Here is a 24,440-nt window from a genome sequence, read left to right on the forward strand (position 1 = left end):
TAATGAATTAGAGGCTTCATTGCATTATTGTTTTGTGCCACTGGACCAATCATTTGGTTTACAAACAGAATGTGTTTCTTTATTAATCAATAAATGCATATTAAATAAAGGTATCTTACGTAAAATTATGCTGATATCTCACAGGGGCCCGAATGCAATTATTTAAAATATTATTTTCTTAGTTTACTCTCAACAAAATTAAATAAGAATATGAAATTTGTGTCTTCATTTTAAACTCCTTTTAAGAGGACAGGGATGCAGTTATTGCCTGGTGGCAACTGAGAAACACTTATCAAGATAATTATTTTAGGATTACAGTTCTGGGCTTTATAAAATGTAGTTAAGGATAATTTTAGACATCCACTGAGTAACCCATAGTCAAAAAAGGGCATGACAAACAAATGGCACAATTATTGTATTTGGGTACTTGCAACACTCTTTCAGATAAGAAAGAAAAAGTGAATGCAGGCTACTTGGGGCTGAATCAGTCCATAGTATTTATTTAACAGTTGTAAAAAAATAACTCATAACTAGAAGAATTCCACCACAAATAATTTCCAATCTCCGAAGAAGAAAAAAGAGCCAACCCCCAAGCCCACACACACTTCAGGAGTGTTCCCTAAGCACATACAATTTTGATGCGATGTCCGAAACCCAAGTCTCCTACTCAGGGAACTACCTTTCAAATTAACCAAACCACTTATTAAAATAGGCAGAGTCAGTAGGGAGCCAAAAGATAGATTTTTTTATGACTTTTAACACGGTGCAAACTCAGTCCTTTATAACACCTCTAAAATTCTTTGCTAACCTTGTTGTTTCAGTATGTCCTTTCTCAACAAAAATGGATTTTGGGTAAGAAGCTCACCTGTTTAAGAATTGTATCTTAATCTGCTGGTAAAATAAAAAACTGCCTACTGTAAACATACATATATTAGATGTACATGCGCACATTGGGAACAGGAAAACAGATCCCCTTCACAGTGTCATCTGAATTCATCTTTGACTAGCTGGCACTGTACATAGAATGGGGAGCTTGCAGTCTAAAAGTAATACATGGATTTTTATTTCCTAACATAAGTTCTACTGAGTTTTTCCTCATCATCCTTCATTTGGTTTTACTATACTCTTGTAATTATATAATTAGCATCTTCAGCACCTATTTTTCCCTGGTCAATGGTGTGAAATATAAATACAGATATGCATAAAAATATATACTTGGCAAGTGAAGCACAGCCGTTTAAGAAAAAAAATCTGAGTCACTGAGTAGTCCCACATTTGTAGCCCAGATGATGGCCTTGTACCTAGATACACTGATCTATCACCATCAGAAGAACAGCTTTTCCTGATGTGAGTCCATCACTTTAAAATTGTGGCAGACTCATTGGTACAATGAGCTCTTGCACTTGGGACCTGCATAAATACCATATGCTTTACTGTCAACCACCAGGGGATAGACTTGTTTTGGCAGCCATAACCAGTCAGTAAGACTTGCCTTACTGCCAGTTCTCAAATCTACATTTTAATACTTCAAAAGCAGCTGCAGAGGGAATCAAATATAGCAGAACAGAGTTTGAGGGTCTTGTAGAACACTACAGGACGTTGGAGATTATCACATAGGTCAACCGCATTGTTCAGTAAATAGCACTGTATGACTAGAGCCATAATTTAAATTGTGGGATTGTGGGTTTGAGGATTATTGGACTGTAAGAGGCTACTCCCTCACACCTCACCAATCAAAGGAAGAAGAAAGGACAAAAAGTCTGAGAAACAAACTGATTCTGTTTCTATTTTGGGCAGTTCCCAACGTTTTAATCATTCCACTCTTGGCAGGCAAGGCAGCAGTCCTGTTTCCTCCACAACCAGGTCCAAATAAGCCATTCTAATTCCTCCTTGTGGGTCGGGAGAATATCAGAAGGGTTTTGATGGAATAAGGTCGAAAGGAACCTTCACATTTAGGTTCAGATTCTGATACTCTTACAGTGAATAGCACCTTACTCTATGAATAGCCCCATCAAAGTATAAGATTAGTCCTGGAGTAAAATGCTACTAATCCAGAGTCTGGGCCTCCAATATTTTAGAGGATAATGTCTCTGCAGGGAATGATACAGATTCTCTATGTAGATGTACAATGTACTGACTCAGTAAGTAAGAAAAACAAATATTTTGTTGTCAAATTTCTTCCTGTTATAAATTAATATTAGACTTGTTTTATTTCAGGAAAGCCTAACCCTGGTCTATATAAAATTTCCCCCCTAAAAATATACTCTGCTGACATGCTTATTCCTGGAGGCCTGCTTAATTATCCCAAATGTAAAAAAAGATGGAAGAGCTCTGTTTGAATTGCCCTGATGCTGCCTCAGCAATTTCTGCTCCTGGCACATGCTAATTCAACAGCCACTGATCATTTGGAGTTAAAGTGCAAGCAGCCAGCTGAATAGGATGCAGTTCTTCTTATTCTTGTGTTGAATATCAGGGTCAGAGGTGAGTACCAGATAACACATAGCAGATGTAGGGAGAGTAGAAAGAATGTTGTTAACTTATGGTGACCACCTACATTTCAAGGAAATAGAAGGATGATTGTAGGAAAAAAATATAAGGAAAGGTTATTTATAAAGGAACTGCATCATACAATATTTTTGATACAAAAATCATACAGAGTACAAAATCCTATATTGGTATCACAATGTAGGATCCATTACATGAATACTGCAGAAATACATAACAACATCCACCCTATACTGACTTTATGTACCAAATATGGGACATCTTTAAAACACTAGCAACATGATCCCCCTATACTCACTACAAACTAGGGAGGAAAAGTTATGTTTCTTTTTACACTGTCCACATGTTCTATCGCAGCTTTGTCATGGAGCAGCAGAAAAGCAACCCTGTAAATGTGAGATGAAGAAAAAAGAAAATCTGATCTGAACTTGAAGAAGGATCTTCTGGACAATTATCTAGATAAATAAATGCAGACACATAATTCCTCTTGAGTAGCCACAAAACAGAGATTTGACATAGGAGAAGAGAATTTTATGAGAAGTCTTAGCTGCTTCATCCTGTTTTCTAACCCTGGGCTAGATCCTCAACCCTGCTCCAGCTGTGCAAAAGGGCCTTAGTTATCTCAAACAGGCAGTTGAGGATTCCTCCAATAAAGACATACAGAGTGGCAATTTATGTGAGCACTCTAGCTGGCATAACTTGGAGCAGCCAAGTAACTGCTCTAAGTTTCTGAATTCTGTTTCAGACCCTGGCAGCCTCACAATTGGGAAAGAAGAGAGAAACCTTCCCACATTTTCTCCTCAGTGCAGCTGATGATCAGGTCTTGTGCCTATATGTAGGTATTGCAAGAGACACGTGTGAAAAATGTAATTATTTTAGGTATTAGCAATAAGTAAACAACTTTCTGTACTTTCAGGGAACACAGAAACACAAACAATTTTAGATACAGCAGCCACTTAAAGCTCTTGCTTTTGTTTTTCCTGCCAAGAGAAATTTGTTAAATATTCTGAAATTTTATAAGGAAGTTCATATAAGCTGTAAAGACAAAGAAGTCTTAAAGCACTCCTGATTATTTTACTAGAGGATGGGAAAATGTAAACAAACCTTGATTGTAGGAACAAAGATGCCTAACTACCTCAGAACCAAGTGCATTTCTACCATTCTACAGGCATTTACTGTCTAAATAGATTAAAAAATAATTGTGCAAGTCACAATAAAACTTTTCTGACAAAACATGGGAAACTTTGTTGAAAATATCAATAAAAAGGTTTTCCCATTTTCTTTTTACCAGAACTAGCAATTGTGTATACACAAGCCATTCAGCTCAGAGTGCATAGTTTATCTGTGACACAATTACTGGTGTTTTTTTTTAATAATGTATGTAGAAAAACCTTAAGGAAGGTTCTGCGTGAAAGAACATAGGTTAAAGAATAGGTGTAAGGAGGCAAGTTCCCTTAGAGTAAAAAGCAGAGAGTAAAAATAATTATATATAATGAATGAATGACTTGATGTCATCGACTAGTAGTTGCTGTCTATTTTAGGATGAATTATTCCATTCATTTCTATGGAAATTTTGCTCTGGTATTGAGTATGCAATTCAACTTCTTGACTTGGTGAAGTAACAAGATGGGCAAGTAAATATCTGATACTCAAGTGGTATCAGACCGCTCCAACGTTGTTTGGAGGTGGTGATACCCTACTTTTAAAAGGCTTAGTTGCCTCATTTAGACAAGGAAGGAAATGAAGGAAAGGAAAATTTATACTGAGGGCCCAGTAGGCCTCAGAAATTCTTAACCTTCTATACAACATATATCACATCTCAAGTAACATTAAAAATCAACTCCCCCGATTCTTAAAAAGGGAGAAATATTCAAAATTATTTGCAATCTAAAGACGTCATTCTTTCTCACAATCAAAACAATCTGCAGAAACGACTCCTAGTCTATTGCTAAAGCTTGGCTGAAACGATCTCTCAGAATGTGGAAGGGAATGTATCCCCCTCAGTTAACTTTTGTGCTGCTGCCACTTTCCATTTTGGCAACCAAAGGAATGTTGTAGGCACCACATAAAGGCATCTACGGCAGCCTGTGGGTTAAAGTAGACATTTCTTATCTTTGACAGATGGTTAATTCATAGTCATTACTGCTAAATTCAATTGCTTAATAATTTAGATATGACAAACATGTGTGTAGTAATGTTTGCCAGGGCACCCTTCTAGGAATCCCAGGATGCAATAACCCCCTCAATGCTTTCACCATACATCCCCATGCTTAGTATGACAGATTGAAACAAATGCAGGCTTTCTGGATATTTTAACTCCCTAGCACCACTCTAGGTGGTTACATTAAAGCGTGGTTCTAGGGAGTTGTGTGTTCTGAAAAACACGAGGAGTCCGGTGGCACCTTAAAGACTAACAGATTTATTTGGGCATAAGCTTCCGTCGGTAAAAAAAAACCACTTCTTCAGATGCAGATTTTTTCTTCAGATGGTTTTTTACCCATGAAAGCTTATGCCCAAATAAATCTGTTAGTCTTTAAGGTGCCACCGCACTCCTCGTTGTTTTTGTGGATACAGACTAACACGGCTACCCCCTGATACTGGGTGGTTCTGAGTTATTTTTGCAAGGGGTGCCTGACCTGGCTTGACTAAAAATAGCAATTTAGTCAGTAAACTTAATAAAAAGACCAAATTTACACAATGGTCTCAACTTATCTTCCAGTTTTACAGCTGCACATATTAGCATTTAAGCAATCTTATTACCTAACTTGCAGACATAGAGCCTAATCCCAAAAAGTGCTGAGCATCAGCAGCTGCCATTGAAGTGATGCTCAGCACCTCTCAAGACCAGCCCATAATCAGGGAGGCAGATGTATTAGCATTTGCACCAACAACTAATTGCACTTGTAATTTTCAGCCTGCAATTAATTGTAGTTGCAAAGATGGAGCCAATTATATTGGCAGCCTTTTAAGTATCAGGCTCTTGATGTTAAAAGAAATAACAGGCTATTCCGTGCCCATCCCCCACACCAAACCCAGTCCATTTTAATTTTATTTTTATTTATTTTATTTGAGGGGAATAGAACACAAATATCTGGCAAGTATTTCTTTAACAGTTCATTTTTCTCTGCATTGCCTTCCTTCAACTAATACAGGCAACAGAACATCCCTCTTCCCCTCTTTGGCACCAGAAAGCACCTTACAACAGGAGACCTGATCCAAAGCCCAATGAAGTCTAAAGACTCTCATTGACTTCAAAGGGCTTGGGTCAGACCCAAAGTCAACGTACTAACATTCTAGCACAAAATACCAAGCCAAAACACTGGCTGAAATCCATGTAATTTATATGTTGTTGCTAGAGCTGTGCAAAACGTTCACACAACTCCAAAAGTCTGAAAACTGCTTGCTCTTTTGTTTCATTACAAATGAGAAACAGAGTCCAGGTTTGCAAAACATTTTGCCAAGGTTCACTAATTTATTGTGCTGACTTAGGCTAATTTATGGGCTTTGTATCAAAATATGCAAAATGTGTGGCTTTGACCACAAAAACCAGGTATAACACAATAGCTTTGGGTCTCCTTTCAAGATCTTAAGTTTATACGTTTCCTGTACTTTTTTCCCCTCTATTTAACCCACACTTTGTCACTTTATGCCTCTCGGCGCAAAGCCCTGATATGTAATACTTTTAGAATGTAAGCTTTTTGAGACAGAGGTCTTGCCTTTGCTTTTTGGTTTGGTGCCTAGTTATACGCTATTGTCACGATAGAAAACAATTATACTAATAAAATAAGATAATGATAAAGAACAATTATAATAAATGGGAAAAGTCACATGATGTTTTCCAATGTGGCTACTAGTCCTGCTCACAATTCTGGCAAGCCAGGAAGCCCTAAGTAAATATATGAAACCTAAACCTTACCTATTAGTTTGCAATTGTTTCAACCATGGGGAAAACTGAACCCAAACCCTTAATATGTTACGGGCTTGTGAACACATTAACCAGTTCTGACATCAAATATTCACCAGATCTACTTCAAATTAAACAACAGTTGTGGAAACCCCTCCAAGTCAGCATCTCGCTCTTATTGTGTAGTTCACAACATACAAAATCATAATGGCTTCAAACTGTTGCCACTTAGGATCTGATCTTATAAGGTGCTGTGAAGAATTGAACACCCTCAACTCCTACTGAAATTAATGGGAATTGAGGTACCCAGCACCTTATAGGATTTTCTCAGTATCTTGTGGGATTGGGTCCTTGGTCAGTAAGTGCTCTGACATCTGGAGGTTTTAAAATGACACCTCCTTTTCTCACCCTCAATTGAGGTTGTAACCATATGTTTGTAAAAGGTTTCTAGAATACAAATAAAACCAATGGAAGCTCGTCATAACAGTACACCAACATATGGTAGATTGTCTTTCGCTCTGCACAGTACAAGATGGAAGAGAATATTCTGCATTAGTTCCCTCACCTTTTGTATCCAGGTTAGCACACACTTCTGGTGAGCAATCAGGTTTTTGCAGTCACAGAAGTGCAGCAGAGCGTCACAACCCATCTCGTCTCCTTCTCGACAGATAAAGCATTCTTTTGACTCTAATTAAAAAGATTAATAAAGTAAGAGAACACATCAGGTTTGCATCAATCATAGCCCATGTGGTTCTTATTATTGCAATTAAAAGTTATCTCCTCAAAATTGTTGGATGAAAGTGCCATTGTCTACAATTGAAAACACATTGAAGGGAGTTTTCCAACTTATTCTATTTTAAACAGTCAAATTTAAGGAACATTGTGGAGATAATGTGTTCAAAAGGGTCCTTAAAGGCAATCTGTCAGGAAAAATACATTTCTGTCCCATGAAACTCCCTTATAAAGAATGTGCATTGTGCATCTTAGGGCTTTTTGTTTTAAAAAAGAATGAACATTTTGGGCCTAATTTTCGAAGGTGCATCAAACGCAGCCTCTGATATTGAAGGGGTAATTTAGAGTTCAGTCCTGTAACGTGCTGAAGCCTTAAACTTGCACTGACATCACTGGGAGTTGAGTGTCCAACACTTCTTAGGAGTGCTCAGCCCTTACCGTGATCAAGCCTTTACTGTGCTTAAGTTTTTGCACCCAACCAGTCAAATCTTTAGCTGGTGCAAATTGGCTCTGTTGATGTCAGCAGAGTGTGCTCATTTACATCAGCAGAGAATTTGATCCTCAGTTTTTCACATCCAAGCTTTTGCACCCACAAAAACTTGGATTTGTGCATGCCTACTGCATTTGCAAGCATAAATTAACTATTTTTTGCACATGCAAAATCTTAGGTGTATAAACCTGTGCAATCCAAATGCACACAAAATTGCACCTGCCGTTTTAATTTAATTTTAATTTAATTTTGGAAGTCTGGCTCTTTATGACTTTCTTCGAAGTATGTTACAGTTTCAAATTCTGCTGCAAAGCATAGTTTTAATGACAGGATGATTAAATAAAGTATGCTAATATACGCTGATGGCTTTTTAAAGCTTTCTTTGTTCAAGCCAGCTTTTTTGTTTTTTTTTTAAACTGCAGCTCTTCTATTTGGCAATGGATGCAACGGCTTCATGAAATTCTCCTAAAAAATATCCAAAATGCAAGTATACTTCCATACTCAGGCACTAGCTTCTGAAGTAGGTTTGCTTGATGGTATTTAAATAAAGATTTTGAACACTGGGAAAGGGATCTCTTTTCCAGAAACAAAAGGGAACAAAACAATTCTTAATATGTAATGTATCACAAAGAAGAACTCCAGTGGATATCACACAGGAAAGGGGGAGGGATAGCTCAGTGGTTTGAGTATTGGCCTGCTAAACCCCAGGTTGTGAGTTCAATCCTGCAGGGGGCCATTTAGGGATCTGGGGCAAAAATCTGACCGGGGATTGGTCCTGCTTTGAGCAGGGGGTTGGACTAGATGACCTCCTGAGGTCCCTTCCAACCCTGAGATTCTATGAAATACTTGGATTTTTGTGAAATGGGTGATAAAAGTCCCCTGCCACCTCTATCTGCACTGAAAGCTGCTCATCATTTTGCCTTTTCTGGTTTCTGAAAAACAACTGTCCCTCACATCCCCTGTTGTTGCTCCATGGGCAGTGGGGCAAAGGATTTATGTGACCAAATGAAGATAATCAATGTCAATCTACTCAAAAACCTTTTAGAAAAGTGCAACAGACATTATGTTGTACTACAGTGCTGGCATCTGAGGGCCACAATTTTTGCTCAGATGTAAGCACCCAACTCTCACTGGCTTCCAAGATGTACACATTTGAGGGCAATTGGGCATTTAAAGAACAATCATTTGTGAAAAAAAGAAACATGAGAGAAGTGCAGAATAAGCACCTATACTTACATGCAATAGGGAATGCATGGGGAAACTCAGACACAGTTAGCAAGCGGAACTTTCCTTGCAATGGCCACAATGAATATATGTGGTTTGCTCAAAAGCTTGTCTCTTTCACTAACTGAAGTTGTTCCAATAAATGATATTACCCACACACCTTGTCTCCACAATGAATAGATGTTTATAAAAGAAAATGTAGTGAAAAGTGAAGTCATGACACCTGATATCTGATAAAAAGCCTGTTTATGTCTAATACAGAGGATCAGTTGTTCAAGAACAGTTAAATGTGACCCATTTAATGCTGCAAGGTGTCCAACATCTATAGTACCGTGCTGAGTAAGTGGTGGTCATGCAAATTAAAGCTGCCTGGGAATATACAGTACTTTTGACTTGCACTTACAATTTTCTAAGTTCTCAAAAACTTTTAGAGATGAGGAGATATGTTACATTCTCACTGGAGCTAGTTCCTTCCCCTTTCTACATTGCCTGCCACCCTTTGGAAAAGCATCTCCTCTCTGATCTTCCTGAATATTTGTGAGCTATATATCCATATCCAGGAAGGAAAAAACTAACTCTGTATTTATCCCTGGGTGTGAATTTAAACAAGAGTAGGAATGGGCAACCCAATTAAGAGAAAAATTCCTAAGGGGCCTAAGACTTGGCCATTGATCCCGAGGAAGAAAGGGGGAGTAAGAATTCCTTTTACACTCTGTGCAGGCCACCCGGACCCTTTTCTAGTCCTAAGTATAGAACAACTATGGAATAGGCTTTCAAGAATTTATAGGTGATTTTAATTAGCCGTAAGTTAAAGTCTAGAGAGAGTCAAAGTTAATGTAATTTACCCCCTTAGTGTGCATTTTACTCAAATTTAAATACCTTCTAGATTCATATCTATTCATCAACATGCTCATACACCCCCCCAACTTGAATAAGGCACACAGAGTCCAAATTACACATCACCCCTGAATTTGGCACCCAGTACCTAATGAAAGTTTAACAAGTTAGGTGAGGATTATGGTCTAAAATGCAATGACTAAAAATATATATACAAAAAATTAAGAGAAGTTATGCTGGTTTAGTTAGCATACCATGTACCTGTGTCTGAATACAGATGCACACAAGGGCAGACAATGACCAGTTTGTTATAATTGTACAGATTTCAAAGAAGAGGGATATTGCTATATAAAGCAAGTCTCCCTAGCCTCCATTCTCCAAACAGCTCTCCAAAGTTTAAACTATGCCTTTTCCTATCGCTGTTTTTAGCCAGAGCATCAATAATTAAACAGGCCATGGTCAGGGGCCCCAAAGCAAACATCACTGGGTTCTGGATGTGCTCCATGCTTTCTTCATGCAATCTTGCAAGATGTCTAAAGCCTGAGCTTCAGTCCTGACTGGATCTGCAATGACCCATTAGAAACAATAGGGGGAATGTTCAGATTGGATGATGCATGCTACTTAGCTTTTATTCACTGGAACTGAAGCACAATACAATCTGAAGCTTCTACTGGTTTCCCTTAGGCATTCAGACACTACAAGCAACACAGGAAGCTATATGAATAAATGATAAATAAATTTCCTAGTGTCATGGCTACTAGAAGAAGTATGCATTATGGAATTAACGTGGTGACATGTCTGGATATTATCGCCACACACTCCATACTAAAAAGTCCCTCATCTTTTCTTGACTTCCCACTATTTCCCTCCTTCTTCCTAAGAGCCAGTCTGAAAATCTGGCCCTTCATGGATTAAAAAATATATATATTACATCCAAACCACTAGCTACACATGGTAAGTGAACAGCTGTAGATGGGTTATATAGCTTCCAACCCAGAATGCCATTATGTATTTTGAAACTGTAGTGGGGTGTATATGCAGTATGTTTAGTGACACTGTCTCACATTCTGGACCATCCACACACTTTATTTGTCAAATGGAGACATATACCAAATAAAAGATTCATTTGAATTAGGGGTAGATTTTTCCAATATTACCATGGAATATAAAAAGAAAATTGCTAGAAACCATTTGGTCACAGATCAGTGTTGCCATTATTTGTGCAGCTGGAAAAATGGATGTCTCTATTCTTCCTGATCTAGCCAGCATATAACAGAAAAGCACATGCACACTTACTGCCACATCTCACCAAGTATGAATCCCCACCCTCCACAGCAAGAGGGTAATTGGAAGGAAATTGTTGCAACACACTTTCCAATGTCTTGCCTCTCAGAAAAAACGACCTCAACTGTTTATGCCAAATCATTGGCACAGCCAATAAGGCAATGGAGTTCAGTCTAGACACTGGAACTGCTAACACAATATGTTCTTGCCTAAGAATAATTTCATTAGTTACCAAGTGAAAAAGGAAGGTGTTTCAAGACATTTAGTATATAATTTTATCCATGTGTGTATATTATTTATTAAGCACCTGGATTACACCTGTCTCACAAGACAAATAAAGGGCTCCCACTAATAATGTATTCCATGTATTACACACACATACAGAACAGTATTTGTTAAGCATGGCTATTGCACTGTACAAGACAATCCCTGCTAATAACATTCTCTGTATGTTTGTGTACATATACAGAACAAGACAAATACAGTTACAATCTAAGAAACAGGCAAAAAATTAGACAAACATACACTGGGAGATGCAGAGGATAGCAATAACTTAGAACATTAGTTATTATTAGTATTAATAGTTATGGAGTGGGAATAAAGTTGATGGGAGTTAGTTAGTGCTTTTGAGCCACACAGAAGTGGGTTTCTCATAAATATCATAAAAACTACATTGCAGCAGCACTGAAGGGGTATTGCTTCCAAAGTGCTGTCAAGGTTTTATAGCCACGTCACTCCTAATGGGCTGGATCCTCAGCTCATGAAAATCAGCAGCGTTCTATTTACTTTAATTGTGCAGCACTGATTTACACCAGCTGAGAATATGGCCCAATGACTCTAATGGGACTCATGTGGCTAAAGCCTTCACAGAACAATTTAACGATATATAAAACGAACTGACAAGCCAAGAAATTCAGTATTAAGGCTGCTATTCCATCCATATTTCACCCCATGGTGCATAAGCGCATTGCTGTAGTGGTCTTGATATCATACAACCTGAACACTGAAATAAAGTCAAGTCCTTACTCAGGAAAACCTCCCATTGACACCAGGGAGACCCCTACTGATTTCAAAAAGTGTTTGTATGAATAGGAATGTAGGACAGGGCCTAGTAATCGGCCTGATACCATAATTTATTGACTTTTGCCAATTTAAATCGGATCCCAGATTATAGTTCTCAACCTGCAATGGCTCCGGTTTGGGTCATGGGCTGTGTCTGAAATTAGATGAGGATCTAAACTGCAAAGTTTGGATCTGGATGCAAATTTCCCTAAATGTGATGATGTTGATGGTAAATAGGAGACTAGGGAATTTACATCACTTCAAAATCCTTTTTAAGTATCTAAACCTATAGGGCCAGATCCTTAGCTAGCATAAATTGATGTAGCTCCTCTGACATCAGTGGAGTTACACAGATTTACACCAGTTGAGGATCTGGCCTATTATGGTCTACAGTCTCCACTGAATAATTTAACAATTCTAATATTAATAAGGTGAGGTATTAGGGTCCAACTGAAATCACATTAAAGGCGGTGGAAAGGCTGTCACTGAACTGAGCCCCAAAGGTGAGAAAATTACTAGTATGTCTACGGAGGGAAAAATTTGGGTCTCGAATGCTCTCTTTCATAATGGAAAATCACCTTGTGATGGGGTGGACTAGGCCCAAAGGTCCCCTGCTGGAGTCCTCAGGGTTCTGTCACATCCATCCCAGGAAAAGAGTGATGGAGAGGTCCTCCAAGTGGCCTAGATTGGTTGCGAGGAAGCACCCAATCAGAGGGGCTGCTGGAACGGCCAATCGGGGGCCAGGAGGACCATATACAAGGAGCTGCAGAACAGAGCAGCAGTTAGTTTCTGCTTGGAGCTGGAGAAAAAAGGACTGTGTACCTGGCTGGAAGAGAAGCAGGGCCACAGACAGCTCAGTGTGGGCAGGGACTGGGGGAGCGAGAGGCTCCTAGCTGGCTGCTAGGACTGAACCAAAACCAATTTGCTAGCAGGGACCAGGGGAGCAATGAAGAAGCTCCTGGCTGGCTGCTGAGACTGAGTAGGGACTGAGTCCAGGGAGGGCCACAGGAAAATAGCGTCTTCAGGAAGGAAGCCCTGGGGATACGGTGCCATACCAGGGCTAGGACTACTTAAAGACTGAGCCCAGGGAGGGCTATAGACACCACCAGAGGGGTACTGAGATGGGCCCGGGTGGATGGTATACCCCGGAAGGGGTATGTTCTGGTTCACATGCAGATAGTGTGTGTGACTTGGCAGGAGGGCTGAGTTGCTGGGGAGGGGGGGGGGGGAGGAGAAACTGCCTGAGAACCTCTGAAAGAGATCACCAGAACTGAAAGGACACAGACACATCCAACCAGAGTGGCTGCTTGCAAAAGGTGGGTGCCAACTCCAATTGCATACCTTTAATACTATTGTTACTTTGCTCTTTGTATTTAAATTCCTTTTGTGCTCAGTGAAATTCAGACACAGATGAGAACTGTACCTTTATCTTTACTTTGTGGCATCTCTATTTCAATATTCCAAACCCAGCTACCATATATCCCACCAGCCCCCTGCTGTGCATCTGTTCTTCAAACCTTAAGTACCTGTCCTCCCAAGCTCTACACTGAGCTAAAATGAGTTTTGTGCATGTAAATTCTATTATCTGCATGAACAAAAAACAGAATCTAATGCCTGCACATGCAGATGACCATGCTCAAAAACAGTCTATATGTCTGTGTGCAAAATTGTTCATGCACAAACAGAAGCTCTATAAAGGGTCCTTTGTCCCTCAAAGTTAAGGCTGGGGAGAAAAAGTTCCCAGGGCTTGGAGTAGGTACAATTTTCTTGTAGGTTTGATTTCTAGACAACTTTAATTTCCGAACAAACCTGCGGCGGTTGGGTCACTCTTGCATTTGGATCCTTCAGGAGTCCCTTGGCCTTAGTTAAAACAGGAGCATATTTGCAGTCTGAACAGTAGAATGTACAGAAAGAGAAACCCCACCTTACTAGTATAGAATATCCACAGTATCTGAAAGACAATGGCAGCATATCACGTCATAGAGGCTTGCAAGAAAATTTACCACTTATCCACCCAAAATGACCTTCCAAGGGCCATTAATGTACCGCAAAATGCCAACACGGATTTAGAAAAATAGAGCCTTAGTGTGTACATAGGTAAGGTAAGATTTTTTTCTTTTAAAACACAACATTTTAATCTTAATCCAGCCAAAAAAATAGGTAAAATGAGGCAACAGAATTTTTGTCTTTTACAAAGCCAGAAACATTCTTGCAGGTCTGAGAACTTCTTATATACCAAGTTTCAGCCTGAGGTTGAATTGACAGCCATTAAAAACCTCTCATGAAGAGGGTTTAAAATGGAAGCACTTATGTACCTTTCATTAGAAAAGCATGACTGGGTATCCTGGATATATATATATATATATATATATATATATATATATATATATATATATATATATATATATATATATATATATATATATATATATATATATATAATGCTCTTTCACATGTATAACTAAGAACTGAATTTAGATCAGTATCTGCGTGTGTACATATTTTATACGCACACATACTATATTGACTCCTCTATCACATATTTGTGATATCAATCAATCCCTTAACAATTTATGATTTATGCAGCTTGCCAGTAGAGAAGTAGGCCATGCCAGCCTTGAAAGCACTTTAGCTTGGTTCTTTTTAGTCATGAAGGACATGTTGTCCTGTAATTATTCTGTCATTTCTTAAAAGGTGAAATCCTTAACAGGTTCGTGCTTTATGTGTTGCTATGTGTATGTGTGAGTTTCTGTCTGAACACGTCTTACAGAGTTGGAATCATCATTCCAAGTTACTTTACAAGGAACTACATAGAACTGGACAGCTCAAAATGTGTTAAATATCCTTGGAGTTTACGTGGATTATTTTGGGGGAAGCTGGGGCGGAGCAGCATAGGGCAGAGTCAAGGAAATCATTAATACATTCCAATTACAGGCCTGATTCACAAAATACACAACTGCATAAAAGTGTCACTTTCTGTTTTGATCCTGTCAGTAATGTAATGTAATGTGTTTCCCTGTACCATTTAACAGGGGCAGTATCCGCAAAATGTGCAACTTTAAACAATTATGCAAATTTTAAAGTAATGCATTGAGAGAGAAACTAAAAGGAGATTCTGGCATTAATCAGTGATTCCAGGCTCTGCTTGCAACAGTTCAGTAAAATATGGGCTAACCTTAGTGCTAATGGCTGAGAGGCAAACCTTTTCTTCCGCCTCAAATTAACTGGAGTTTTAGCTTATTCAAGAAAAATGTAAATGCTATGGGAATACAAAGCTCCTTTTTCTGTACAAAAATCTGCCATCCATTTTAAAGGACTAGCGCTGTGAAACATCACAGGATATTTCTTAGATAAGTCAGAATGAATATTTAGTGAGTTTTAACATCAACTCCTAGAATGATATACAAATCACATGAATTATGGAAGTATTATAAGAGATACTTTTTACAAGTCCTGCTGTGCCCAAGTATTGCCTGTATATCAGATAAGTGTATGAAGCTAATACCCACATCACCATACAGTAGTACATTGGGTAACTAGTTTGGATAAAAGCAGAATAGCACAATTTGGATCAAAACTAAAACAGGACAAAACTTGAACCTTTGATATTTTAAAAAAGTGTAGTAAATTTTTTTAAATAAAGATGGGTCAGAAAGAAAATGTGGGATCAGAGCACTCCAAATTTTAGGAAAGACCAGGCATTGATCACAACTTTGTGGCTCAGGTCCCTTTCTATTGGTTAAAAATATTTTGTGTAACAACTCGCTTTTTTACTGGTAAGCGGGGAAGGAAGCACAACTACTTAGTGCAAGCAGAGTTATGCTCATCATGAATTGATCAAAAATTCCTCCCACCCACCTCAATGGGGGTGCAGAGCATGGACCATCTGGAGTCTAAACTAGGCATGGGAATCCGGCCTTGCAGATGCTGAAGGTCTAGCTAATTGCCTGCTTGGGGGACAAAGAAATTTTTTCTGCCATACAGTCAATTGGCAGAGGCCTGGGAAGACTTTTCACCTTCTTTGCAGCACATTTGAGCCACAGTAGGTTAAGCAGAAATGTGCTTAATACCTAAGTTACTTGGTTGTGATGTTAATTTGTCACAACTTGCAGCCAGTTTCCAGTGCAGTTAAAAAGATAAAATGAAGGGCTTGCTGAGGCAAAAGGCCAGTGATTTTGCTGATGGGCTCATGGGAAAGACTGAGCTCTTGTGGCCCTCGCAGTGTGAGGTCCCCACACTTCTGCATCCTCTGTTTCCCTTGTAGAAAGCATGGAAGGGTAGGACTCTTGAGTGAGCTGAGTTGAGCCACCCAGAGTTACGGATGATATGGTAGGAGCCGTATAAACCCCACATTGGAACCACCTATTGCCTGGTATAGGAGAGTATGGGTGATGGGCGCATAGTACCTGTTCCCTGAGTTTAAGTTTACTAAAAGTTGTGGCCTGTTACATGAATGAATTTTATGCATGTCAGTCCTCATTTTGCCGCCATGTTCGGATCAATGAGGAAATGCTGCATTTCTCACAAGAAAGCCTGATCCTGAAGATTTCTAGCCCATTCTCCAGACTAACGGGGTTGAGATAAGCATCCAAAAGTTTGGATATTATCTGAACTGACCTCTGAATCTTTTGAGGTTTCCCAGCCTCTGGCTTCAATACATAAGCACAATGAGCACTTAACCAGAGAGTGTCAGCTGTTCACTTTGAATTTCCCAGCTTTAGTTGGTTTAGGTCAGACCCTCAATGTCACTTAAACAATGTTTTGGTGTTATATTTTAATTTTAAAAGGATTATCAGGAAAATCTACCCTTTCTGTTAATTCTCTTTGAAAATTGGCAAGAGTTTTAGAAGGCTCTGCTAATATCCTCACCAAGACTGATAAAATACCTACAATAAAATATGTAATACAGATGAAATTTAAAAAAAAAAATTTGTGGACATAGGAAAAAATAAAGATTTTCAATCTGAAACAACAACTGCAATGGTAAATTACTTGGAATGCAGTGCAACGTGATGAAATACCATACGTTATGGTGAAATTTTCTGTGTGTCAGTCCGTTCTATGTAGTTTATTGATAAGACCGCCATTTATTTTTCTTTTTATGGGGCTAACAATTACATACCATTGATAATTTTGACTGCTAATAGCTGTTTACAACACTTGCAACAACAACAAAAATCAAAAAACATAAAAAAATAATCCTATTGTTTTATACAAACTTTTGCAGTGAGTAGTATTCTACCCAAGAAAGACTGCATAGATCAATCAATAAAATGACACTTCTTCAGCTACTCCTTACTAACATATGCATGGCATTAGTAAGCTAGGGCAGCAAGTCATTTTGCTAATATTACATGTGGAAGTCACTGTGGAAACAAGGTTGAGATGGGATATAACAAATGCATCACTTCATACTCATGGATCTTCAAACATAAAAATCTGGCAAAGCTCTAGAAACAAAACAGGAGGTAAGACAGCTCTCATATGCTGCTGCTCTTAATGCTCTTAAAGTATGTTGGATAATTACATAACTCAGTTAGTCCAAACTGGGTGTGAGGTTTTGTTTTAAGCCCTGGTATGGAATGTGCTGTTGTGTGTGTCTCTAATTTACTATGCTATTCTGAGGTCTAAAGCAAGGGTTTCTGCACCAGATAACATACCTAACTGCACAAAGTGACCAGCTACATTCCAGTAGAACCCCTTTGAAAGCTATGTCAAAATCTCTGCAGTCTCGGGGAGGAAAGTAACTCATTCCCTTTGCATTAGTCACCCAGCCAGAGATTAATCCTAACGAGCTTTTTTTCTACAGGCTTGGCTGGCACACCCAGGATTTGCATTACATACCTGTGATTTCTCAACATTTAGCCCAAAGTGTGTACATTTAAAGACAGACTGCTATCATCTTTCCAGAAACTATTAACTACAACTTTACCGTAATAAGTTACTGAGTTAAAAAATGAGGCCAGCCAAGGGGGTGCTTTCCGGGGTTTGGTAAGAAGCTGACACACAACTAAGTAGGCTAAAAACGCGTGCGCACACATACACACACACAGGAAACTGGTATGTGTCAAAGAAAGGGCAGCATGCTGAAAAAATGGATAGTACTCTTTTTTCCTTATTTCATCTTCCTTCCATTATCTCCCTGTTACTGATTTCAGGCAAGCACTGGCATCCATTTGATGTCACTAGATTGTTTGCAGGCCCTATGACAGAATTTCTAGCTTCCTCCCAGCTGCATCCTGCCCTATCAATATGCAAACAGCCTTCTGTCTACCTCCACCCACCTCCATGAGCAAAGACTGAGTGTCAGTGTCATTCATACAGAAACCAACCCTACAACTTTAATTACTGTAATTGTTTTTATTTGCTTTGCTTTACCAAAGAGACTTAATCCCAAATTATAGGTGCCCGTGCAATTTTTATTAAATAATCATGCTAAGTTCTAATGGACTGATATTCACTAAACCCTCAAACCACCATAACTAAAATCTCCCCCCTTCAAAACAGTTCTACTTCAGTTGGCCCACCTCATCAAAAAAAGCCAGGGAAATAAATAGGCCATGCATTGAGCCCATAAGGTCAACAAGTCTGGACTCTCCTGATCCCAGAGGCCAGAGAGTCATTTCCAGATTCAAGGACTGTTCTCTGATTATGCCCTATCACAAATCTTCCTGCTGCATATGCATCTAGATCAGGGGTTGGCAACGTTTGGCACGCGGCTTGCCAAGGTAAGCACCCTGGCGGGCCGGGCCAGTTTATTTACCTGCCGACGCGGCAGGTTCGGCCGATCGCGGCCCCCACTGGCCGCGGTTCGCCGTCCCGGGCCAATGGGGGTGGCGGGAAGCCGCGGCCAGCACATCGCTCGCCTGCGCTGCTTACCCTGGCGAGCCGCGTGCCAAACGTTGCCAACCCCTGATCTAGATTCTTACATAGTGCCTGTCACTATAGTGTCTGAGTGCCTTCCACAAGTAAAAGGGCTAACATTAATATGTCTCACCCTTCTCTGCTAACAAGAAGTAGGCTTGGTTTTAGGGTTTGGCAGACATCTAAGTATGAAAGTGAGGGTGCTTCTACAGGAAAGCATGGATGAAAAGATGGGTTTTACATTTAGCTCTGTAGGAGGACCTTTGCTGAGGACTTTTACCTGATAATGACCTGTTACAAGCTCTATCCCAGTTAAATTGATAGCTTGCTGCACCTCAGCTGATTTCAATTGTTGTGAAATTACATATGGAGAGGCAGTCAGGAACAAAGCCACTTACAGTGTAAGGTTAAAAACAACACTTTACAGGGCGGGAGGGATAGCTCAGTGGTTTGAGCATTGACTTGCTAAACCCAGGGTTGTGAGTTCAATCCTTGAGGGGGCCATTTAGGGATCTGGGGCAAAAATCTGTCTGGGGTTTGCTCCTGCTTTGAGCAGGGGGTTGGATTGGATGACCTCCTGAGGTCCCTTCCAACCCTGATATTCTATGATTCCCCTATGAACAAAATGGAAGCCAATACCAGATCACAGTGTAATGTGCTCAATGCAGGAAACAACGTGAATGCAGGCAGCCCTGTTGCGCACTAGCTGATATTCATGAGTAATCTTAGGGTGTAGCCCAGTAATGAATGTAAAATGAGCACATGACGACACAATATACAGCACACCCCCGATTAACAATAAGTAAAGTAGCAGGCTTTTATGTTTCATTGTGACAGATCACTGCTGTCACTCCCTAAAGGATTGATCTTACAGTCGATATAGAGTTCTGTCTGCCTTAACCATGCGTAAGGTACTTATCTTGGTATACAAGTGCCCTCATCCGTTCTCCCTGAATGTGGGAGTGGGCAATGAGTTACTCACCATGGTAGGAACATAGAGGACAAATTCTCCCATGGGTAAGGCCAGCACCTGGGAACCAGGCTGCTGCACCATTGGGGCAGGGTTGCCAGTTTTGGTTGGATTTATTCCTGGAGGAATTATCACATGACAATCTTTAGTTAAAGATTAATCTTTAATTTTTGGAGTCTCCAGGACAATCCTGGAGGGCTGGTAACCCCAGGGGGCAGGGAGGAGAGATGGTCCTAGGTTATGATACCAGTGGTGGAGAGCACGTGTAAGAAGCACAAAGGTTGAACAGCAGCCCACTTTCCCTGCCTACACAAGCTAAGGGAGAAACAGACTATTTCCCTAAGAGTCAAATTACACCAGCAGCAGCTTCATGGCTTCATCACTGGAGCAAGGGGTAAGAGCAGTCCAGCCAGGGCCACAGCCTGCTCTCCTCAAACCCCACCAAGGGCATGGACACCAGCAGAGAGCATGAAATCCCCAGAAGCACCTCTTCCTCCTACTTTTACAGCCTCTGGGCACATAAGGCATGGCTGGAAACGGACACGGACTGTTTACTGCTGGACACCTATGACCATCTCCCTATGGGGGAGGGCTAAGAAGACACCACCAGTTCCACATGAAGCCAGTCAGAGTCCCCCTTCTGCCACTTCCTGTGGACAAGCTTGGACTGAGACACATTGGCAGCTGTCTCTGTTCTTGCAGGCCTCACTTTAAAACAAAAAACAAAAAAACCCACCACCACAACTTTTCTGCTATACCATTTAGCAATGGGTGAGACTGCAAATGTGTATCTGTGCAGTAATAAAGCAGTTATAAATCTGGAAGAAACTATGAGGGTATAAGGAAGTAGCATGTTTTCACCAATGACATTTTGCTAGGATCCTATGTTTAACATGCACAGATAGCTAAAACAAAAAAACTGTAAGCATCAGTAATAAATTTAAGACCAACTGGGATCAAGATAAGTATAGTAACATATGATATACATAAGTCTGGAACGGGGGTGCAGTATGAGAGGCGGTTATTGGGGTGTGGGTATAAGTATATAGAGTACATCAAAAATGCCAGTTAGATCTAGCCACCTAAATTATGTCCTTTCATATCCAGATGCCAGTAATAAAACAAGAAACAAATCTTTAGGATACCTTCTACTTTTTAAATCTATTTTCTTCCAAATCAAGTTTACGTTGCTGTACATACATACATGTCTGTAGGACTGTAAAAAAAAATTATAGTGGTGACCACTGGTGCCATTTTAGGGCTCCGTTCTCCCCAACATGAGAATAACCTACAAAGGGGAAGAAGAAACTTGCCAAGTTTCTTAAGAATTCTTCCATTTGCGGCAGTGTTTGAAAGACAAAGATCTAACCCCCAGGACTTGCAGATATCATGGGACCCACAAGAATCTCAGTATGTACCAGAGATACAGGGCCATCTACATGGAGGGCCTCTGCACTGGATCCAATAGCTCTTATCTTTTTTCCAAATACCTACATTGGAGCCACACTGCAAGCAACTCATCCACCTCAGCTACCTGTGGGACCTGCTAAAAGAGGTGCTCCATATTACCAAGTGACAAGGTAGAGTGGGTTAACTTCCAGGGTTTTTACCAATAGATTTGGGAGGTAGAATCCAGAGGAGCCCAACCCCTGTCCTACATCTTCCAACTGCAGAGAGAGAGAGAATCCTGTAGATCCACCACTGAGATGCTGCTGCAGTGTTGGTTGGAACTGAAGATTGTATCGCCAAAGGCACGTCCTCATTCTGAAGACCCCAGGGGAATATGATGCCAATAGGGGGTCCAAGGTTTCCATATAATGAAATAAAATACTGTATTTTATTTCACTACAACAATGCAGGAGATGCATAATCACTGGAAAACTGATAAGTATATTTTATTCATGTTAAGGTTACTCAATTATCTTCTAATGCCTTGGATCACCACTTGGATCACTTTCTATATAGAATCATTCCTTAGTGCCTTCCCTCTACCACTTTGAACAGACTTCTTTTGGCAGGTGGGTTTTTAGGATCTTTCCCAACTTATTACAAAGGACACATCAGATGCCCTTATTACTCCTCTCCTCTCCCTTTCTCCTTAATAATAATAATAAAAAAAAGAGGCTGAAAAAGAAAAAACAGCCCAGCCATCAGAAAAACTGCACTGGAAGTGCCAGTCAGGTCTAAACCACTGAAGAAATAAAGAAGCAGGAGCAGGACATTTTGAAGTCTATCTGCCCAAATGCCATTTTTATCTCATTTCACTGGCAGCTGAGCTGTTTTGATCTTCCAATGTATTTTTTTGATAGAAACTGAGAGTATTAAACACTCTGGAACCACTCTTCCCTCTCTTTAAGTGAATTTATTGTTGAATTGGCCACCCTGCAGAATGAATCCTCTGTTATCCCTGGAACAGGTACAGTATGCGCTGCCTCTGGGTAAGTTTCCCCAAACTGTCCCAGAAATGTGCCTAAACTCCTAAGAGTGACAATTTCTTGTGGAGAGAGGATAGTTCGGTTTCTGTCAGTTCAGTACAGTAGGAATTGGACTGACACTACCAACTCATTTAATATAGGCCATCAAACCAAACAGCCATCAGATGGGGGGGAAATAAACTTTGGTTACTAACAAAAATGGGCTGAATTTGGTATAATGACTTTTTTTTTAAAAAAACACCAGTCTTGAGTTGTCGAGTTCCCCTGATTTAATTTTAACAGAAAATGAAAGTTCAAAATGGCCCATTTGCTAGAGAAGCAGTATTGAGAGGAGCAGCCACTGGATCACAAGTAACAGGACTAGACTTCAAAGCAGCACCAGCTATGAAAGCAAGAAATGACACTTACAGGTTTTTGGTAGCTTCTTTAGGCAAAAACCTATAGCATCTGAAACGGTTAAAAATGGCACCAAAATAAGTTTCATTCCCCCTCCCCCATTTTCCTTTTCCTGCCTGCTTTTCATAACAAGATTAGTTTGATACAGACCAAACTTTCATTTAAAAACATTTTAAAATTGACAATGTTCACTTTATAATCACAATAAAATGATTTTGGGTACACACGACTGGCCTTAAATCATGCTCCTACAGCGGGTGAGCGCTTTGTCTCCAGACTTGTGCTTAATGAACACATGGAGGCATGCTCTAGTGGCCAATAATGCACACCCTGTAGTATCTTATTGCTTAAAAAGCAAGTAATGCAGCAGCATACAAAGTTACATATATTGGCATTGTAAAAGGGTTGAATATGAGCTGATAATAGATATTGGTGACAGTCATGGTAGAGGGGATAAATCACTACATAAATCATTCATAGTACAATACAGTTACAGTAATAATACTGTACATATGGTAAGGGGCCCAACTGGGGAAAAACATTCTTCCGCACCCAGCTTAGACATTTAAGAGCTCTGTTTTAAATACTTTCCCTTTCAGTTATTAAAACAGCATAATGCATAAGGGTACTAACTTTCAACCTTTAGAAACCTGCCTCTGACTAAGGATTTCTTTTTTTGGCCCCCTTCTCCCCTCCTGCCTGGAATATACTGGTTTCAACATAAGTCAACAGGGTAAAGCAGGTGCTTTTGGAAGTTTGCTTTTAGAGGGGCTCAAGAAGTCAGTTTGCAGATTCAGCTCCTTTTTCTAGCCTCCAGCAGTCGACAGCCTGGCTATGGGAATAGCATTCTCCTCATGCTCTGGCAGAGAAAGCCCTTGAACGTGATTCTCTGAGCATCCCTAATAGTTACCCTCAAAGCAGAGCAGACAGCCTTAGAGACTGCCTAATCTGCAGGGCCGGCTCTAGGCACCAGCCCAGCAAGCAGGTGCTTGGGGCGGTCAAGGGGAAGGGGCGGCACGTCGGCCTCTTCAGCAGCGGGTCCCTCAGTCCCTCTCCGAGGGAAGGACCTGCCGCCGAATTGCCGCCGAAGAAGAAAGCGGCGCGGTGGAGCTGCCACCGATCGCGGCTTTCCCCCCCCCCCCCCCCCCGCTGCTTGGGACGGCAAAAACCCTGGAGCCGGCCCTGCTAATCTGTACTCTACCGCTACAGGGAATTCTAAAGGAAGAGAAGACAAGAACTAAGAAGGAGACAGTCAAGGTAAATGAGTGGAAGGAAGAGGGTGAATAAAAACACCTCTATTTTTGATGGATTGCCCTCCACGCACCCAACTGTTGTGATGCAGAAGACAATCCATGTGACTACATTTCATTTGTTGCAACACAAAATATATGGCCGTTTTAAAAAATGGGAATCAAAAGTCAAAGGGATGAGACTGCCTACCAAGGAACCCCTCACAAGACCTGGTATGCATAGGGGACATACCAACATCAGGGCTGGAGACAGGAAGGGTGTGTCAAGGGCAGGGATGAAGCACGTAGCACTGAGGAGATTCTGGGCAGCACTGTGTCCCATAATCAGGCACTCTGGGCTGTCTAAATTATGCCAGAAGCTGTGCAGCAGCCTAGAATTGGGAGGGCGTAAAAGTGGTTTAAAGATGCCATAGCTCCTTCTCCCCTAGATAATCGGTTTTGTGCTGTGCCTCTTAGCATGTGTCTACGCCATAGGATTCTTTTGGAA

The 24,440-nt window shown here is 40.3% G+C and overlaps 1 protein-coding gene across 2 annotated transcripts in view; it reads right to left on the reverse strand.

Moving 5' to 3' along the window:
* Positions 1–24,440, reverse strand: part of LOC135882696 (uncharacterized) — a 185,494-nt gene that overhangs the window by 150,076 nt on the left and 10,978 nt on the right. For both annotated transcript variants that reach the window (XM_065409682.1, XM_065409683.1), the window contains exon 2: positions 6,975–7,096. In XM_065409682.1, the coding sequence (XP_065265754.1) occupies positions 6,975–7,096 (122 nt within the window). The remainder of the gene's footprint in view (positions 1–6,974; positions 7,097–24,440) is intronic.

This window comes from Emys orbicularis, chromosome 8 (assembly GCF_028017835.1).
Source record: "Emys orbicularis isolate rEmyOrb1 chromosome 8, rEmyOrb1.hap1, whole genome shotgun sequence".
Taxonomy (NCBI): Eukaryota; Metazoa; Chordata; order Testudines; family Emydidae; genus Emys; species Emys orbicularis.